Source organism: Branchiostoma belcheri, unplaced genomic scaffold, assembly GCF_001625305.1.
Source record: "Branchiostoma belcheri isolate BF01 breed outbred unplaced genomic scaffold, Haploidv18h27 scaffold77, whole genome shotgun sequence".
Classification (NCBI taxonomy): domain Eukaryota; kingdom Metazoa; phylum Chordata; class Leptocardii; order Amphioxiformes; family Branchiostomatidae; genus Branchiostoma; species Branchiostoma belcheri.
In genome coordinates, this window is record NW_017804431.1 from 846162 (window position 1) to 867146 (window position 20985).

Consider the following 20985-nt stretch of genomic DNA (forward strand, 5'->3'; position numbering starts at 1 on the left):
TCTTTATTTCCTCCCATAGGAGAGCAGTGTCACACCAATACAACATAAAAGTCACTTCACATATACTAATTAAAATATGCTAATTAAAATATATCTTGTAGGGTATTTACAAGGGTGATCAAACGATCATAATGTCGGCAATTAAAAGATATTTACTTTACGTCACGAATTACACTATAGGGTATTTTCGTTTGTTATCCTCCTTTTACACCGTAATAAAATGCAATACCTCTGCATTTCTACCTCAGGTTACACAGCATAGTTATTTCAGCATGACATTTTTTTTTGTCGTCTAAAATGCGTACAAAATGTGCGTCGAGTCCTGTGACGTATTTACGACATTCTTGAGACAGTCTTGGATCCGGTGCTCAAACTTTAATTGTAATTGACGGCTGGTTCTTTCCAAGCCTCGATAAAAATATCCAACGATAACAATATAATTGAAGCAACCGCCGGAGAGGATGAAATAGAGCATTTTCTGAAACAAGACAACTGAATTGTCTGTACAACACATTCAAAACTATAGCAAGAATGAGCTTAGTTCGCACTCATTTCGTCGCCTGGCCCTCGGCGACTAAAAATAAAAATATTTTAGACCATGCCTGGAGGAACGCCCCCCCTCCCCCTCCCACTGCATGTTTTCGTCCAGCTTACCTCGATTTTGGCTCTCGAACTTCTACATCTCTCTCCTTATGATGGACAGGGTTGCAAATGATTCACAGAGACCATTTTGGCCACAAAAAGCCCCCTTTGCACCACCAAAATCAGCGAAAATCCGTCAATATTTTGCGTTCGAACAACGTGCCCTTTCACCCTTCAACCCTGACTGTAACGTTACCATTAAGAAATAGGGGTGCATTCAAATCGGATGCGAGCATAATCTTTATTCTTAAAAAATGCACTACACAATAATTCTAATAATCAGCTACTATCGTATTCAATACTTAACTTTTAATTTTGTGATATATTTAAATGTTACGGGTGCAGTGAAAATTTGGCGGGTGCTACGCTTTATTTTTGTAATGCACTATTCCGCTAACCTTTACCCTGTAATCTAAATCTGAGCACGGGACGCCCCTATTCAGTCGCACGTGTGTTTTCTCCACTGTTTTGCTCTGTTTTGTCCAAGAAACAGTCATGCCGGCTTTACATACACTTCTAGACTTCCAGTTCGAACCTGGCGGCACCAAAAATCCACGTAAGTAACTAGCTCTCTTAGCTGAAATCTTTCACGAGTATCCTGCTATTTTATATACATAACATCCCGGGCTTTATTTGCAAACATGTCACATTTTGGTTGGACTTTATACTATTAGGTCGGGTCATTGATCAAAAGAGTAACGTTCTATTGACACAGTAACGTATAAAGAAATTTTGGCAAAGGCATACTTTAGGCAGTTCTGCAGAAAGTACACAAAATCACAAATAAAATTTACGAATAAAACTTAAAGTATGAAAATAAAATGTAACATGTTTTCTTGCTATCGTTAGTATTGATTTGATGTTTAAACATGTCACATTTGGCTGGACTTTATACTATGATCAGATCAGGTCACTGATCGAAAGACTGTTGACGCAGTACAACTTACCAAAAAGTAACCAAAAAGTATAAAAAGCATACAGAAAGATTGTCCTACTAGTACGTATTATGCATGGACAGTTCTGTAGATTCACTGTTAGTCAGTCAAACCTGAAATCTTCGAATGAAATTATGTTGTGTGATTGACACTGAAAGCTCATTTGTATCCTGACATAACACTTGTTTGTTTCTAGGTACTGTATCATAATGATTTATATCAAAGGACTTTAAAGGGTTGCAACACTTGCTTTTAATTTTTGTGTCAGTAAAGATTTCTGTATTTCCAATCATGATTGAGTATGTAACGTTACATGTGTTTGTTACATAGCTGCAAAAGCCTGAAATAGATGCCATTCCTAACCTGTACCAAACCTTGTACAATTGTTGTAGCCTCTACCAGGCTTCGGGAGGCGGCTGGGAAGAGTAGAAATTGTCTAAAGTTTGCCACACCCGAAATTGGCCAAGTAGAGAGATAACATGCCGAGGGAGTTGGTCCACTAGAGAGCACATTTCGGGCAAACTGTAGCCAATTTCTACTCTTGCCAGCCGCCTCCCGAAGCCTGGTAGAGGCTACGATTGTTCTGAAAAAATGTTTACATTTCTACTGAGGAAATTCTTCGATCCGTGACTATATTTTCGTAGGTAGATTACGTACCTCCAAATTTTTTATGTCCACTGTACATCTTGTTCACGGAGTGACCTAGTCTCACGAGAACACGAGACTTGTGTGGATCTTCTGACCTCCCCCGCCTCCTTGCGGAGTAGGGGTAGGTAGGACTTGGTCAGCTCCCAACCTTCATTGGTCCACACAAGTCTCGACCTAGTCTCGTGTTCTCGTGAGACTAAGTAGGTCACTCCGTGATCAAGGTGTACAGTCGACACCGAAAATTTGGAGGTACGTAATCTACCTTACAAAAATACTGTCACTGCTCGAAAAATGTCTAGTAACTGTTAATTCTATCAATCGATGTGACTGATGAACCTCTTCAACGATGTTTGTATTTCTGTATTTCCAGTGATTGACCAGCAGCTGTACCGTGACCTGTGTGACCTTGTGTCCCAGCTGGTACAGAACAGCAGCGCTGCTCCGCTGTCCTCCGTTTCCCTGGGAGACGCTGGGTCTCTGGACGTCTTCACAGCTGAGAACGGAAGGTTTGTTTGTTTGTTTGTTTGTTTGTTTGTTTACAAATGCAATGCATCTCTGTGTTGTTACCATGTGTCAATGTTATTGTGTGGCAGTTGCTATTTTGTATTGTTGTATTGCATTACGTAATGGGCCACTGGAAGAATAGGTAAGCTAAATGCTATTAAAGCTAAATGTGGATCCAAATAAAGTCAAAGTCTCTCCCATAGGTCACATACTACTGTGATACAGGTTACGAGATATCAGGTACAAGGTAACGTAAGACTGCACCAGGCTCAAGTACACACACAGAACCTTATTGTACCAAGACTGTGCCTATATACTAGTAGTTCTATGCGTAAATGGGATAATACGGCTAGGATCAGGCACAGTTCTGGATAGTCTTCGCGTATCCAGGTTGTATAAATGCCTATCTGTTCATTTGGTTTTCTTTCCAGCCATGCGACCCTGCGAGTATATCCTCAGGGCTTGCTAACTGTGGATGCTGAGATGTGGGTAGCCGAGGGAGAACAGCCTGCCATCACTGCAGAGGTATAGCGCTATCTTGTCAACTAGAATTTGTAATATTATTTCCCCTTCTGTAACAAAGGTCACCGTGTTAACTTTAGCCCTTACCAAACCTTTTTTTTTCTTCAGCATGTTGCATCAACTCAGAAGAAAATCAGTGAGCTTCTTGGCTGCAATAAGTCTAAAAGGTAAGTACACAATTTACATGTACAATGTACCTCTACTGTCAGCTGAGAATCAAACTCATGACTTCTTGGTACAGAGGCAGGGAAACTAAATGCAAACTGCACACACTTCTTTCATATCCAACTTGATCATTTGCATTGTTGTCAGCCCCATTCAATAAGAGAGGAGACTTACATGTACGTGTATTAGCCTTGTCATGTAATGAAAGAGGTGTAAACCGTAAGTGACTTTCCTAAGGGGCCTGCCTTCAGATTCTAAGGCTGAAGGTAACCAAAAGTCCACCTGTCATCATTCCCTCCCAAATTTCCCTTCATAAAGAGACGAGCTCTAGTTGAGTAAGGAAAACATTGTAAAGTGCCTCTCAGGTACAACATATGGGGCTGAGAGTAAGCAGGAATTCAAACCCAAAACCTTCAGATTAAAGTCAACAACCCTTAAAGCATATAATAGCCTCTTTTAAAGGTTGTAAGACTCAAGCCATGGCATAACTTGAGAGTAGCGGTCGCTCACGGTCAGTGGCGAATGTGGGAGCAGATGTAAACTAACCAGGATGGCACCCAGGCTACTAGCTTGTTTTGCTTCCAAAAAAAGTTAATGCCACCGCCGCACTAGTCTGGGAAGGAGGCTACACTAACCACAAATCTACCTCTAATTACCATCTTTCCTCTCCCAGATTCCCGTTCATCAAGCGCGGCGCCCGTGTGGACCCGTATGTACCGACAGCCGACAACAAGCTGATCGAGTATGACTTTGACGAGTGTGTGTATGAAGCCGACTCCCCCTACCAGAACATCAAGATAATGCACTCTCCTCAGTTTGGAAACATGCTGCTATTGGACAACGATCCTAGTAAGTACATGAAGGGCAGGGAACTGGGGGAGTCTGAATAGAGGAATAAGAAAATCATAAATGAAACTGATAGAGTACAACTTTTGTGTATGAAGCTCCCCCTATCAGAACATCAAGATAATGCACTCTCCTCAGTTTGGAAATATGCTGCTACTGGACAACAATCCTAGTAAGTTTTGTTTATGGAATGAATGAATGAATGAATGAATGAATGAATGAATGAATGAATGAATGAATGAATGAATGAATGAATGAATGAATGAATGAATGAATGAATGAATGAATGAATGAATGAATGAATGAATGAATGAATGAATGAATGAATGAATGAATGAAGAAATAAGTACGTACCTGTATATAAGAAAAAGTTAAAGTCATAGGACTGGGAGTATGGATCCTGTCTGTAATTCCTAAATTCAGCCATCTACATTAATAGTCAGGAAGCGTAGGGCAAATACAATCTTAAACATTTTTACTGTTGAAAAAGGGATTGCATCACCTTGATTTTTCTACAGATCTGGCGGAGAGTGACCTGGCCTACACACGAGCAATCCTGGGTAACGGTCGTGAGGACTTTAGCGGGAAATCCGTGCTGATTCTGGGGGGCGGGGATGGAGGAATCCTCCATGAGCTGCGACAGGGATCTCCCAAATCTGTCATCATGCTGGAGATATCCTTTTGTGTTTGGTATCTTTAGTTTTAGTATTTTACTGTAGCTGCATGTGTTACTAAGTATCCCTTGTCTTGAGATGCAATAGGTCCAGTCTCACACTCAACTGACATAAGATTTTTTTTAGTTACAATGTATCTTCTTGAGATAGAGTGAGTGAGTAATCTTCTTTTAAGAAACTAGCCCCCTTCACAAACATGTTGTGATTTCTAAACCAGCTCTGACAGAGTTTTCTACAAAAAAATTAACACCACCAAGACACATGATTGACGCTATTGAGAAATCACGAAAGCCAGTAACTTCAAAACACTTCTAATACTGCCTACTGCTTGTCTATAGTACATTCTCATGCAGGCATGTATTTGTAAGACAGTCATTCAATTCAGTACATTTCTGTGAACAAGAACCCTTAACGCTACCCACATTGACCAGCTGGTGATTAATGCAGCTGTTAAATACCTGCGGGGAATCTGCCACGACTCCATGGACCAGCTCAAGGGGCACAACTATGAGGTCAGAATACAAACAATTATAGTCTTCGTTGCATACACATGTAGGCCTTTTGCACCAGACTTAGATCTTCAGGAGTACAGGTTAGGGTTCTGATTGTCTATTCACTTCTGATTGCACGGGAGGTTGTTCCAATAGATCCCATGCATATGGACCAGCTCCTGGGCACAACTATGATGAGGTCAGACAACAAACAATAGCCTTACATTTTATTACACACACTATGAGTCATAGTGTAGTATGACATTCATGCAGGCCCTTTGCACCAGACTTACATGTACATGTAACCTTGTAGGCAGGGGTACAGGTTTGAGGTCTGATTGCAGGGCTGGAAGTTCATTTTTGGGCCTGTATCTTTTCTTCATTTTGCCAATTTGATAATGAACTGACAATCATCCAAGCAGATCCTAAGGCAGTATCCCATTTGTAAAGCAGTTTCCTATGGTGGCTAATTGGATGCTGTCTTGCCACCGTACAGATTGACTTTAACCTCTGATTCTTTGTTCATACTGTACTTTTACTCTGTCGATTGTAGTTGAGGACTGTGCTCCAGTTTTGAGAAGTTCTATGCACTAATAATGTTCTGCTGCTGTGCTTTTTCTCCCCAGGTTTTAGTTGAAGACTGCATCCCAGTTTTGGAGAAGTACGTACGGGAAGGAACCATGTTTGATTACGTCATCAACGATCTCACAGCTATTCCCATTTCTACACAGCCTGTCGGTAAGTGCTGCATCCAGAACATGACTTTTAAGGTGTAGTCAAGGCATATCCAGAACCGTGCTTTATCTATAATCATGCTCAGGCATTGATAGTTCATGACTTGTGTATTCAGAATCGTGCTTTACATCCAAAACCCTGCTTACAGAGACTATCTGTAATTTTTTCTAATTTTAAATTTCATGAGGATAATTTTTTTGTTCTGCCCAGGTGACTCTTGGGACTTCCTGAGGAAGATTCTGGACTTCTCCATGCAGGTGTTGAAGCCCACAGGCAGGTATTATACACAGGTGAGACAATATCTGGCAGATCAACAGTTTAAGTGTAAATATTCTAACACAGGTCCAGGTACAGATACACGCAAACCATGCATGCAAACACACACATAAAATGTACACATATACATGTACACGGTGTTTGTAATCATGACTGTGTCTGCATTTCCTTGTATGGGAGGGAAATATAAATAAACCAGACAGACTTCATATCATATATATCAGATTAACTATTCCTGAATTCAGTGGTGTGGCACAGCCAGTGTTAAAAAATGTATTACAAGTCATGTACTATTAGATGGTTGCATAAAATTCAAAGTTCATGAAGATACATGTACACCATATTGATGTGTTCCATGGTTCCCAAGGTCTTAATGCATGGTTTCCATGGTGTTGTGTTCCATTGTTTCCAGGGTAACAAGGCTAACATGCATGGTGTGTTGATGTGTTCTGTGGTTTCCATGGTAACATGTGTTCCATTGTTTCCATAGTAACGAGGCTAACATGGTGTATTGATGTGTTCTGTGGTTTCCATGGTGATAATATGTTCCATGGTTTCCAGGGTAACGGGGCCAACATGGTGGACGCCCTGCGTATGTATGAGGGCCAGCTGGAGAAACTGTCCTGTAAAGTGGACTTCTCCAAAGAGACAGTCTGTGTGCCGTCCTACCACGAGCTGTATCCTTTCTCTGCAGGAAAATCTTTTTACCCTTAGCACAAGGGAGTAAAGTTACTGTATGTTAATATTGTCTGTGTGTGTGCATGTCCTTGTGCATATTTGTGTATACATGTAATTGTGTGTGGTGCTTGTCTGTTTGTATGCTCATACATTGTATGTTTGCATGCATATACAATATACATTGTACAGTATGTGTAATGCTTATGTGTTTGTGTGTAGATGTACATTTTTGTGTGTCTATGTGTATGTGTGTGCATAAGTGTGAAGTATGCATGCGTGTTACTGCAATTCCAACTATGTGTACATGTACTGTATGCACCACACACTGTTACCATACATTGTACATGACGTGTACATGTGTACATCCTTGGTGCTGCTAGCTTTGTCTGTGGGACTTCTTCTGTGGGACTGGAAGTAGTATTATTGGTCAGGGGTTGATGAAGTCTGACATCTTTTTTTAATTCATTTCTGCATAGTGCTAGACTAAGTGTAAGAATAAGCTAAGATGTTTTCAGTGTTTTATTTTCCTTGACTCCACTTGTTCTCAGTTGGGTGTTCTACTGCATCTGGAAAGTGGATGCAGCCAATGGCTGCGAAGGGAAGGATGCACAAGCAACCAATGGGAGCACCTAACACATCATCAACTAACCAATCAGAAACATTCTTACAAAATTTTACAGCATATATCTAAGTATATATGATGACTTGTGTTATGGTGGTAGACTTGCTTTGCAAGTTTTGTGATTTAAAAAATCTTTTCTTACAGCTATAACCTTTAGCATGCTAAGGTTGCCATGTGTAGCATTAAGTTTGTATTGGTTATTGGGTTAGACAGAAGGTTCAGTATGATACGTCGGTGAAGGTTAGACATCCAGGTAATACGATACGCCCAAAAGTAGTTACTCAAGCAACTGGATATGATTTTCATTCAGACATTGACCGTTTTCAAAATCATATCCAGTTGCTTGAGTAAATTTGTAGATTGTCTTGATCATAGTTTCTTTTTTCTAAGGAACTCTATGGAATGTTGTCAATATCATAAGTGTATTAAGTGTTTGTAGTTTGATTCCTTTTTTAGATGCGTTGTGCCATAGACCCTACGATGTACCTCAATGTACAAGTATCATTCCTTAAACAATTGTTAAGTCAGAAAGTTTTGTCAGGAATATATTATTAGGATTCGAAATGTTTGTCAATGGATGAAAACAAATGTCTTGTATCAAGACTGCAGCACTTATTTGAATTTTTAGTGGACTTTTTAGCATGTACTGCAACATGTACTTGTAATGGTAGTGGTGTCGCATGGAATATACATATATTGTGGCTCATAAAGTCATTATGTAGGTGTTGCTTTATAACATTTTGGTTGTAGAATGCAGAATGCAATTGAAAGACCCTTATTTCAGATGTTCCTGCACATTCAAGCGTGTACCACGGTGACCACAACTTTTGATTTTAGAATTCTCTTCAAGAACATGTTGCTTGGCTTGTCTTTGTGAGCAAAGGAAAACTTATAGTGAAATCCCTATAACTAAACCATACAGTCACTGCAAAATTTATTACAATTATAAAGTCATGTATGTGGTTTGCTACAAGTGCATTTGTGCATACATATCATCATGGAAAATCTTCTGATACAAACAAATTGAAGCTAATTGTCATTGCTTCCACACTACAATGAAAATGTTATATGTGAATATACAATGTATAAGGCCAATTTGAGCTTCTAATGAATAAAGAATGGTTCAGACATGGTCAAATATTGATTGTAGCAGTGTGCCAAGCTCAATAATAAAAGACGGCTATTAAAAGACAACCATCATGACTTGTCTCTGCATTTTTAGCCTCATTATAAACTTGTAGTCTAATGCAAATGTCACACCCTTATGGAATCTATGCATAATCTAGAGATAGTTTTAAGAAGCAAATTTCTGGCATTAGCTAGATCTCGATCCCTTTAGACATGTATGATCCAGATATTCAGTGTGAGTTTGATCCAGATCCCTTTAGCTAATTGGTGTAAGTTTGATCCAGATCCCGTCCTTGGCCCTCAGGATCAGCTGTTGCACAAAGAACGGCTCGGGTTTCGTCTGGTCCAGCTCCAGTCGGAACCGCTGTAAGATCAGCGCCACCGCTACCTTCATCTCGTTCATCGCAAAATTCTGCCCAATGCAGTTCCTACAGCAGGAACAGGAGAAAAATTTATTGTATGCTAGAAAGGTAACATTTGCTAAGCAAATGCATTATGTTTTTCCCTTTGCATATGGTCTGCTCTCAGACTGTTAATTCTTACTCAAACACATTCATCTATGACAGAGGTCGTTGAAAATTTGATCTCTGTGTAATCCTTGTGTTGGAATTAAGTTCAGCATTGTACTATGATTACTTCCAAAGCTTTTGATTGTCCTTAACCCTGATGTTATTGTCATTCAGCCACTAGGAGTTTCTAGATCAGAAACAGGCAAAAATCAAACTAGCTTTTCTACCTTCAATGAAATTTATCTTTAAGTTTATGTTTGATTGGAGGCCTACAAATGTATGTCCCAGCTTAGAGTTAGTGTTGTTGGAACATAATTATGTAGGTTGAGTGGTAACCGTTGGAGCATTGAAGTTTCAAAGCAACAAGTCTGACTACAAGTATCACTCAGTCTGCTATCAGCTATAGAGTACCTTGGTCCAGCTGAGAAAGGTACGAAGGCATGATGGTGTCTGTCCTTGGATCTCTCCGGAGAAAAGCGCAGGGGATCATACACCTGGAAATGTACAAACTGGAGTTACACTTACATGTAGCTGTACATATAGAGCCACTCAGTACTGCCCTGGCATACGGTTACCTTTAAGCAGTCTCTTTTGGTGGCTGCAAACTTAAGACAATATAAAATTTTTTATAATGGTTTTTATTGTCCAAACTGTACCCGTGCAGTCGCAGCCTTTATACGGCTGAATTGATGCAGGGTATCACATAATTATCAATACAAATCACAACAATCAAATAATACACATGATAACACATATTTGCTCCACAAATGTTTTGTGGAACTGTCGCAAGGATCTGTGCGGCTGCCATTCGGCGCCACAAGGTGACCTCAATACGACTTTCCCCAACCGAAGTTAGGTACCCATTCACACCTGGGTGGAGTGAGGAAAGTCGTGTAAAGTGCCTTTCCCAAGGACACAACGTCGGGCGCATGTCCAGACATGTCCCGGGTACGACTCGGGATCGAACCCGGGTCTCTCGGTTCAAAGTCGAATGATCTACCCCTACGCCACCCGACGCCACTTTGCCAGGCAGTTATCATCTGCCACCCAAAACCATTACAAAACAAGAAAGCCTGAAACACATTGTTTATCTGTTTGTTTGTTTGTTTATTTGTTGATTTATTCCTACTGACCTGAGGGTCTGGCCAGATGAGATGGTTGTGATGTGAGTAGATAATTCCTGCAGTTAGGTGGGATCCTGCAAATTAATATAGAAATAACTTAACGACATTGTATATAAAAGGCAACAAAAAAGTAAGATTTAAAAAATAAGTATGTTAAGAGATACATATAGGGATACCATAAAACTAATCTTTGCCTACCAGTAGGAAATATAGCATTTTAAAGGGCCAAATTTCAAACCCCAGGCCCCCATATACATGTAGGATTGTTGCACCTCTGGCACTCAACTTGATATTATGTCAAACAAAATTGAGAAACAAACTAGAAAGGCCAATATTTGCTTTGGAGCAAATACAGCGATGGGTTCACCACATTTTACGACATGGCAGGGAAAGAATGAGAAACACAAGGGAAAACAATGATTTACATTGATATAACTATAATATGAAGTAACATACAACTAAAACAACAGTTGGATAGCTATTCCCTACTTTATTGGTTAGGATTTTTAATTGCATAATGCAAACTGTTGATTTTCATAAATAAAAAAACGTTCATGCCCTGCATTCCAATGCTGGAGCAGGAAAGCTTGAAATACCTACCAAAACACTTGAATACAGACATACTGTTAGTATGGAAATGCTCTGTGCAGGTGTTAATCAAGTTAAATCCCAACAGCCAATCAGCAAGAAATGCTCTGTGCAGGTGGAAATGCTCTGTGCAGGTGTTAATCAAGTTAAATCCCAACAGCCAATCAGCAAGAAGAATAGAGGAAAGCTGCATGCCTATTGGTTGATGCCCTGCATTCCATTGTGATGACTCATGCCCAAATGTGGTACACTAACACAGTAATACATTTGCTATAACACAGCCAAAAAACTCAAATAAAACCATTCTAAAAGCCTGTATCACAAAAATTTAAAAAAACGCCTAGGGGTATTTGCCCACTGTACCTCCATACCAAATTTCAGGACCTTGGGCCCTAAAATGAAGAAGCTGAATCCATTTAAAAAATGGCAGGAGGAGAAGGAGAAGAAGAAGAAGAAACATCAGAAAAAGCAATATGGGTTCACCACCACTTCGTGGTGTGGTGAACCCATAATTAGGCTGGCTGGAACACTGACAGGACTGAAGTAATGCTAGATCGATACCTTCAGGCATGGTTTTCCCATCAGGAAAAGTCAGTGGCTTGGTAAGACAGCGAGAAACGGTCGGGACCGGTGGTCTGATCCTTAAACTCTCCTTAATACACATGGTGGTGAAGGGCAGCTGACTCATGTCTTCCCTGGACACAAGGAACAAAAACTCAGGTCACAACAAAAGAATAATTTACAGATATGTACAGTATACATATTCAAGTGCCTAATAAGTACTATGTATTTCTATCATGCCTGATTGGGTCATAGTATAGGCTCCACGTATCCAAGAAAGACTAGATTTGCCACATGCATGACTCTGGATATGCATGGCCACTATCCAGAACTGTGCCAAAAATGCATATTATCCAGAACCATGCCTGATCCTAACCCTAACCCATTCAGGCATATACTAGACAGGCATGGTTTTGGATATGCAGACTATCCAGATATCCTATGTGGAGACTATCCAGAACCATGTCTGATCCTCATCCTAACTCATTCTGGATACGATACTCACCAGGTCATGGTTGTGCGTCCGTGCAGCAGCGCCCCCACCTCCCTCCTGCACCTGTCCTGGTACTGCAGGTGTTTGGCCAGGTGGTACAGGGTCCAGGAGATCCCGCTGGCCGTCGTGTCGTGACCCTCGAACAGGAACGTGTCCACCTCGTCTCGGATCTCCGCGTCCGTCAGGCCTGTACCATCCTCGTCCTGGGCAAAAGATTTAAAATAGTAACAATTGCATGTTACACATAGTAAAATATATTAAAGGATTGCATATCAATCAACAGTTTGTGCTTATAAACCTGCATTTCTCCTCTGGTCTCTTAAAGTCACTGATGAAAGGTAGTGGATACTACCCGAAACGTCTGACCGTTTCTAAAATCATGTCCAGTTGCTTTTACTGCTTTTTTTTTGGTGTATTAAAGGAGTCTTGTCTTCCATCAATGATTGTAAAATCATATTCTCATCCCATACTACAAACTCTTGTCTTAATAGATTAGCCTTATGGAACTGTAGTTAAGATACTGTCAGTAGTAATACCATGCATCGTACCTTGTACAACTGTTGTACAATAAATATTAACCAGTCCTGTGAATTTGGAAATGGTAATTTTGGGAATCAAGCAAGATGTTTGTGGTTGGGACATACAGATAAAAAAAAAAAATTTACGGCTCTCATTGGCCAATATGAGATGTCACATTGGCACACCAATTCCGTAAGGTGTTTTTGGCACCCTGACAGACAGATTAGCCTAAGAGGCTCGGTGGGCGTCACTCCACCGTATATGTGGGGAAGTCGTGTAAAGTGCCTTTCCCAAGGGCACAACATCGGGCCACGGTGAGTATCGAACCCGGGACCTCTGCGTTCCGAGTCCAACGCTCTAACCATTGTGCCACTGACGCCACTACACTACATAGAGATAGAAGTACTGTATATTGACAATTTGTTTTAAAAAGTTAGACATCCAGGTTGAACATTAAAAAATAAATTACAAAATGAATCATTAGTCTAGGTCTGACATAGGTTGACATCTAGAAAAGGTAATAGTCAAATTGCCACCTGTTAAAAAAATGTCAATCCTTCCACAAAATGTGGCAAATCTCAATAATAAATTGATTATTGGCATCAAAATATAACCTTGGCTTGCAGAAGAATGTCGAGAAAGTCCAGGTATTTCCTGTTTTTTCCTGTCTCGTCTTCTCCAGATTTGCCCTCCCCGTCCTGAAGTGCCTTTTTCCTCTGCTGTATGAGATGTTCAGAGACACCGTGCACAATGTCACACTGCTGACGGAACCTGGGGTAGAAAATGCATGTCAGCCAAAAAATGTGCAGGAAAATGTCGATAAAACAAAACAAGAAATTTACCACTCTAAATCTTTCAAGGTGGTTTGAAATCTTCTGTTTCTTTGCCCCTGTCCTCTTTGAAGAACCTCTTGTTGCAGTAACTGAAAGGATCTTGATCAAATGCACATTGTCAGCAAACATTTTTACTTAATAATACATGTATATATAATAAATATAATTTGTTTACCAAAGGAAAACGTTGTTTTTGCTTCTTCTGTTCCAAACACAAAAGGCCAATGACCAGAACCAGACCTCTGTCACCATGGTAACTGGTGTTGGGTTACATCATATATATGAAAAAAATGTATTTCTGAATCATTAAAAGAGCAGAATGATGATATGCGAAGGTAAACATTATGCATTTGCAGTTATCCACTGTGTTTGCATAAACATTATGTAACGACAACACACTACTGCCCCTCAGGCCTCAAAGAGGCAATATTCATCTTTACCTTTTATTTTCTCTTAACCTCATCTTTACCTTTTATAAGTGGCATCGGTGGCACAGCGGTTAGAGCGTTGGACTCGGAACCAAGAGGTCCCGGGTTCGATACTCACCGTGGCCCGACCTTGTGCCCTTGGGAAAGGCACTTTACACGACTTCCCCACCATGTACGGTGGAGTGACGCCCACCGAGCCTCTTAGGCTAATCTGTCTAACTGTGTGCCAAAAACACATTACGGATTTGGTGCGCCGATGTGACAACATCTGCACATGCACATTGGCCACTGAGAGCCGTTAATTTTTTTTTTTTCCTGCTGATGCTTACCTGCGGCCACTGGGGCTGAGGTAATAGATGAAGTCAAAGTGGAAGGGAAAGAAACGAACTCGCTCGACGACAAGGCGGGACAGCTCAAACACTGCCTGGATGTAAGGAGCAGACTGTCTGTTGGGAGAATACATGTGGTCAGGATATAGCTGGTTGGCTACCAATTTTTTTTCACATCACACATTACAATATACAATCATGTGTAAGTTGTACACAAAGATGCAGGTTCCTACATCTGATTCAGTAAGACTTGGAATCCAGTCTTATCACCTTTAGTCCACTCCCCTTAGGCCACTGGAAGCAGACTTAAAGATACATGTACCAAGACTAGACTCCAGGCTAAGTAAGAGTAGAGACTTGCTTGGGCCAAGGAATTTTCATCAATCCCCAAGATATAAAATAAGCTGCTTGGACTTACTTTTTTAAAAATAACTCTAAGACCTAGAAATTAACAATATAGACTTATAGTGGTCTACAGTCTATGCTCAAAAAAATCAAAAGAAGCAGTATTTTGTTTACTTACCCGTCAGTTTGGCAGTTGCTCCGGTAACCCAGACTGCACTTCAGCATGCTGTCCAACGTCAGCAGACTCACATGGTCAAACAGCTCCACAGGCGAACCCTCGGGGACGGAGCTCCACTTGTCCTGTAAAAGGTAATGTAAAGGTAGTCTTGCAGTCCTTTAATTTTTCAGGCTGTAAAGTCCTAAGGGGCAGGGGATTGTTAATCTTCATTCTTCATCTTCATATTTGCCGGGGCTCTAAGATGTTGTACGAGCCCCGGCTACACCCCTAAATAGCCCCTATTGGGGCACTTTAGGGGGTGTCACTTGGCCACGGTATTGGAAGGTGGCACCCATCCCCTCTCCTTCCACCATTTTTTACTTTTACCTCCCCAACCGAAGTCAGGTGCCCATTTTACACCTGGGTGGAGTGAGAAAAGTAATGAGAAGTGCCTTTTCCAAGGGCACAAGATTGCTGATTCTGACATGGTAGGATTAAAACCCGGGACCTCTTGGTCCCCAGTCAAACATGCTACCGCGACGCCACATGACCCCACAAGGATAACAGAAGTTATGAAAAACACAGCCAATGTTTGTATGGCCTCTTCCATGCAGTCTTCTGAGGAAGTGGCTAGAAAAAGTATGTAGAAATTGGCCAAAAAGACGGGGCAGCAAACTGTTATCAGCACGTTAGTCAGGACTCAGAGAACAGGGTGACGTAAGACTTACAATCAGCACGTTAGTAGACTCAGAGAACAGAGTGACGTAAGACTTACAATCAGCACGTTAGTCAGGACTCAGAGAACAGGGTGACGTAAGACTTACAATCAGCACGTTAGTAGACTCAGAGAACAGAGTGACGTAGGGCTTCAGGATCTCGAAGTGGAAGGCAGGAGTCAGCAGTCGCCGGTTCCGGTGCCACTTACTGCCATGACTGGTTAACAAGCCATCTCCTGTGAAATATCACAATTCCAAGACTTTAGGTTCTGAATCAACTTCAAAATGCTCAATGAAAGACACATTTTGGCCCCAACGGTTGAAGAAAGTCCTTTTCTTCCTAGTTGTTAAAGTTTTTCAATGTAGCAATGCAACTTCGTTTCATCAAAAGTTCAAAATCTATTGTTTGCACTATAAACAGCCTAGTATGGTGACCTCATGGCTCATATTGTAACATTTCCGGCCTTCATGGGATGCCTTGTCCTGTTTTTTTTTCCCTGTCGCTTCATAGTTTTTCTGAAAAAATCTGAGAAACAACAAATTAAATTGGTGTGGCCTAACAAAGGAAGTATGCAGCTGTTGAACTTACCAAGCCATGGATGAAGGAATCTGTAAATTCTGCCTTTTGGCTCTGTAAAATAAAATTTAATGGATGATGTTTCAGTAGTTTTCAGTAAACATTTTAAGCGGTTCAAACTTTATAGTCCAAAGTGATCATCTCTGGATTGACAGCAGAAAATGTGATAGTGACTAAGTCACCTGTTCATGTGTAAATCTTAATGACAGTTATTGTATATTGTTTTTGCTCAGTTTCTTCCTCTTCTTCTCCAGTGACCTCTGACCTGACCAATGACATGATTTGTTGACGTCTGTCACCATGGTGACTGGTGTTAGGTTACATAATGTTGCAATTTCGTGGTCTGCTCTGCTCCTGTCACCATGTACTAGTAGTGCATGTATGTGAATGTATTTGAGTAAGAACTAACAGAGCAGACCATGTCCGAAGGTAAACATTATGCATTTGCTTTGCAAATGTTATTTCTCTAGTTACAATTCAGTTTCCTAAACTCTAACCTGCTGTGCCCAGTATAGTCTTGATGAGTTCAGGATGGACACACTGGGGGAACACGTTGAAGGGACCGACCCAGAGTGGGATGAAGTGAGAACTGTACTTCTTCATCCACTCTAACATGATCTGGAAACCTTCCTGGTTTCGAGACGCCTGGGAAAAACAAGGAATCAAAGTTGAAGTTCTCATAGGAAATTCAAACTCTACTACTGGATACATTACGGAGATAACATCCAGACCTTTTGAGTGACATACACCACTCTTCTTCAGAATCACTATTAATGAACAAACAGAACTCGATAAAGCATATATGAGCATTACTGGTAAAAACCGGTTGAACATGACAAGGTCCATGGTAACACCAACTTCGCAGGCACACGGCCCGGCAGCAGCTGGCTACATTACACTGAATGACTTGTTACACCTAACCCTTGAACATCTAACTCTAGACATTATTTAAAGCTACATGTATCTAATGACAATGCCCCTACTGTACATGGTGACAACGAGTTCCAGTCTGCGATAGTCCTAGGAAAGAATTAATTTTTGAACACCTCAATCCTTGGTTGATAACTCTGGTATTTGAAGGCTAGTTTCCACCAGACTTCTTCTGTGGGCTGAATGAATTGTAGAAATCAGCCTAAAATCGGCCCCGGTGGGCAAATGGAGCTTCTCTGGCCAGCTATATTCTCTTGCCAATCAATACCCCTTTTAGGCCGATTTCTACGATATATTCAGCCCGCAGAAGTCTGGTGGAGACTACCAAAAGACCTGCTTGGAAATTAAGTGATAACCACATACCTTCCGATTATGTCCAAACAGCCAGTGTTTCGGCGGAGTTGAAAACTGCTTCATGACTCCCCTGGTCTGAACTTGGCCGAGAACAAACCGGAAAAGTCTTGTCGACAGGTGAACCACAAGCACAGCCAGGCAAGTGTACAGGGCCAGGTGCAGCCAGGTGGCAACAGGTGTCAGGTGCCGAAACACCTGGAATGACTGTGGGTCTGCCATACCTGTAGTATAGGCATAAAAAGTTCCCGTTCTAATAATCAGTGCATCTAGCATAGGGTGGTGCCCATCTCCATTTCTGTAGCCCTTGGTCGACACACAGTTGTGCAACTTGACACTAGTCCGCTGGTATAGTGCTGTGTGTTTGACCTTCCCACACTCTTTCTCATAGATGCTGAGTGCTGAGCAGAGAAAGGCAGCATTTCTAAAGTCTGTAACGTTACTAGTAGGGAAGAGATACGGCAAGCTGGTGACATGATGAATGTAAGACTGGAGATGATGAATATGAGCTGACATTTGTATAAGGTATTTTTCCCTCAAAAAGTGTATTTCAGTTATTTTGAATTCAAATTGATAAACTCGCCTAGAGTCACATGGTACATACTAACATAAGTAACAAAGAATATGAAATACTCCGAAAAGTAACATGTAATGCATAACCAAAGTTTGTTGACCTACAACTAATCAGACAATTTCAGACATTACTTGTACAATAATACTTTGTTCACTAACGGAGGGTGAATGACCTCACGGACACTTGGAAAGTAGGTGAAAAGTCGTGGCCATGGCCTGACGTCACCTTTCACCTATTTTTCAAGTGGACCGGTCATGCCAACAAGCAAAAACATTAAAAAGTAAAGAAAGAAACGATAAATTGACGTGTGTCGACGCCGAACCGGACTGAATGTTGTAGGACTAATTTTGTTTGCAACTTGCAAGGCTGAAACGCCCGGCCGGCCCCATCCGGTGATTCAAGAGACAAATAATCAAGAGACAGGTCATTTGAGCTCTTTCTAAGGCCTGTGTTGAAACTATCAGTCTGACAGCACCATAAGCTATTGACAGAAGATCACAGATTGACAGATAAAGACGGACAAAGCTCACCTGATGTCGCACCTTTCGTGTTTACTCAGCAAAAAACGGAGCGGTTTGTTGAGCTCGTTTGTTCCCTACTTGTATGGTGCAGCGACATGGAAACTTCAGGTCGGAGGTCATAGGTCAGGTCAGGAAGCGCGCACTTTTTAAATCCTGATGCCAGGATAGTGTACTCTGGTATGTGATACCGTATAAACATTCATTAGCTTAAAAGTGTGTATGTGTGTGTGTATGTGTGTGTGTGTGTTTGTGTGTGTGTGTGTGTGTGTGTGTGTGTGCGTGTGTGTGTGTGTGTTTGTGCGTGTGTGTGTGCGTGTGTGTGTGTGTTCATGTGCGTGTGCGTGTGCGTCTTTGCCTCATCAGATATAAATTTCCATTCTTTACTTCTTTATTTCTTTTATTCAATGATACAGAATCGACCTGAAGCTGGTTGGTTTCTGACGTTACTGTGGCTTCAATTTATCAAAAATTGGGTTTTCATAGCTTCCCAATTAGCTTGTCTTGTTGGCAACATAATGTACAACTACATGTAATAATATAATGCAAAGAATGCCATGCACTCAATGTATGTAAAAAAAAAAAAACTACCAATACAGAGTTTCTCTTAAATGCATATTTTATTATGTTCAGCTATAAAGTGTTACACTTTACATGCATTCCCTGGGATGGTAACAAGATTGATAGTCACGTCACACTTCAAAGAAGCCACGTGACAAGCCTCACTGGGTCAGTCTACTGGGGAAGACCAGAGTGACAGGTCGAAAGCTCTAGGTGAGAGGATTTTTTTGTGTTGGATCAAAAGTTTTAACTTTAAACAAGATTGATAGTCATTCCAGATCTTGGAGAATAATTTTCTAGCCAAGACAATCAGACAAAGCTTGCTGAATTGGGAACTGCCTTTCATGACATCACTGAGGTAGATGGCTGTATTATGGTTCATATTTATTAATCTTTTGTTGGCTGCAAAAACAGTATCAAATTGGCCAGGCTGTATCCATTTGCCTGGCAGTATTCAACATTCTACTATTCTACAGGAGTGCCAAAGAATCCATACAAATTTTACGTAATTTATACGAATTTTAAGGAATGCAAACGATCAATTACTCGGAAACATACGATCCTTGCTAATTTGGTAATCTGCGCATGGATCACCAAATTAGTAAGGATCGCATGTTTCCAAGTCGAAAAAAAATTGATCGTCTATTTTTCGTAGAATTAGTGTGGATTCCGTAAAATTCGCTGCGATGAATTCTTTAATTTGGTACCTCAGTTCTCAAAGACGAGTCTAGTTTTTCTGAGTCGACATCAGCGGTCGAGTGTCAGTGTCACCCACATCATGATCCTCATCACTGGACAAGTTGTCATCTCCATCTAGTCATTTCACGTCGCCCATCTCCACTTCTTCTTTCGTAACCTTCTTCTTCTCAGCACAGACGGGACGAGACACAGAAACCTGCATCACAGCAAAAACCACCAACAGCCCACAACCGAGACCCATAAAGAAGTACAACATAGCCCTCGGGCCAGAAAACTCAATCAGATACCCTGTGACATAGTTAGCAATGATTCCTCCAATAGATGCACCAAACAGGCAAATGGCGAAGACAATAGAAGAAGCGTCCAGGTAGCGATTAGCCCAAGCGGTGCCGCCAGGGAAAATAGGAGAAACAAAAAGACCTAGAATCGCGGTGAAAGCCCAGAAGACAGCCTTGTTTGTAGCGCCCCAGACAGCTAACACAACGCAACACACGCAAGCGACGGTGATCTCAACGCTCAGCATCACGTGAATGGGCACCCAAGCGGCTATGGCAATAGACAGCCACCGCATCGAAGCATAACAGATCCAGTAAGTCGAATACACCACGCTGGCTTCGGGTTTAGTGTACATGTTCGTCTCCACCATGTAGGACACCATGTAGTTGGTAAAGGCATGCTGGCTTGACTGATACGAAGCATAGTAAAAGAGGAGTAAGACCAGCAGAAAGACAGCCTTACGACTCTGGCCTTCGAGAAAGCGGCCTGGAGAGAAGAAAGCAGAGAAGGACCTCGGAGCTCTTTCTTGGCTTTCTACCTTATTCTCGCGGTGGCTGACAAAGCTACGGTACTGGAAATACACGAAGACCAGGCACATGAGAAACTCAGTCACAGCAACACCCAAATACGGCCACTGGACTTGCGACAGTCGACGAGCTTCCTCCACGGTTCTAGGAGGCAGTGTAGTACCATTGGCGTCCGCTGGGGGGCGGTCCGGGGACAGGTACGGGATGGAGATGAGAGGGATGATGAACGCTGCAATCGGATACCCGGCATGCATTGCGTGCATGGGGGCTGACGCCTTCTCTCCCCACAGGGACACACAAACCACGGTACCAGCTGGAGAAGGAAAGAAGGAAGAAGAAGAGAAATCAGACAGATAGCAAAACATTTTTGGTCGACATCGCCATCATGGGTTTTGACGTCATGCAGGTACCATTTTTTATTCCCCATTAGATTCTGATTATCTACTGAGAAAATGTCAAAACGCAAACCTGTACACCCCTCTCTCTCTCTCCCTTTCTCTCCTT

At 41.5% G+C, this 20985-nt stretch overlaps 3 protein-coding genes across 3 annotated transcripts in view; 1 reads left to right on the top strand and 2 right to left on the bottom strand.

Moving 5' to 3' along the window:
* The first annotated feature begins 1073 nt into the window (after positions 1 to 1073).
* On the top strand, positions 1074 to 8052 carry LOC109485609 (spermine synthase-like). The gene is made up of 11 exons (XM_019789294.1): positions 1074 to 1198; positions 2596 to 2731; positions 3161 to 3254; positions 3360 to 3418; positions 4090 to 4265; positions 4781 to 4935; positions 5359 to 5448; positions 6054 to 6165; positions 6373 to 6452; positions 7000 to 7115; positions 7665 to 8052. Exons 1-11 carry the CDS (start codon positions 1138 to 1140, stop codon positions 7747 to 7749), a joined length of 1164 nt encoding a protein of 387 aa, XP_019644853.1. The 5' UTR covers positions 1074 to 1137; the 3' UTR covers positions 7750 to 8052.
* Positions 8053 to 8093: 41 nt separating this feature from the next.
* On the bottom strand, positions 8094 to 18535 carry LOC109485610 (phylloquinone omega-hydroxylase CYP4F2-like). Its single transcript, XM_019789295.1, has 13 exons — positions 18431 to 18535; positions 17339 to 17550; positions 16543 to 16690; positions 16058 to 16099; positions 15577 to 15704; positions 14774 to 14895; positions 14251 to 14367; positions 13275 to 13431; positions 12154 to 12344; positions 11649 to 11782; positions 10509 to 10573; positions 9787 to 9869; positions 8094 to 9294 (listed from the first exon to the last, which is right to left on the bottom strand). The coding sequence occupies exons 2-13, from the start codon at positions 17546 to 17548 to the stop codon at positions 9123 to 9125; spliced, it is 1569 nt and encodes a 522-aa protein (XP_019644854.1). The 5' UTR covers positions 17549 to 17550; positions 18431 to 18535; the 3' UTR covers positions 8094 to 9122.
* A 1261-nt stretch (positions 18536 to 19796) lies between these two features.
* The window catches only part of LOC109485566 (sodium-dependent glucose transporter 1-like), a 2758-nt gene continuing 1569 nt past the window's right edge, over positions 19797 to 20985 (bottom strand). Inside the window, exon 4 of the mRNA XM_019789254.1 lies at positions 19797 to 20794. Within this exon, the coding sequence (XP_019644813.1) occupies positions 19797 to 20794 (998 nt within the window). The remainder of the gene's footprint in view (positions 20795 to 20985) is intronic.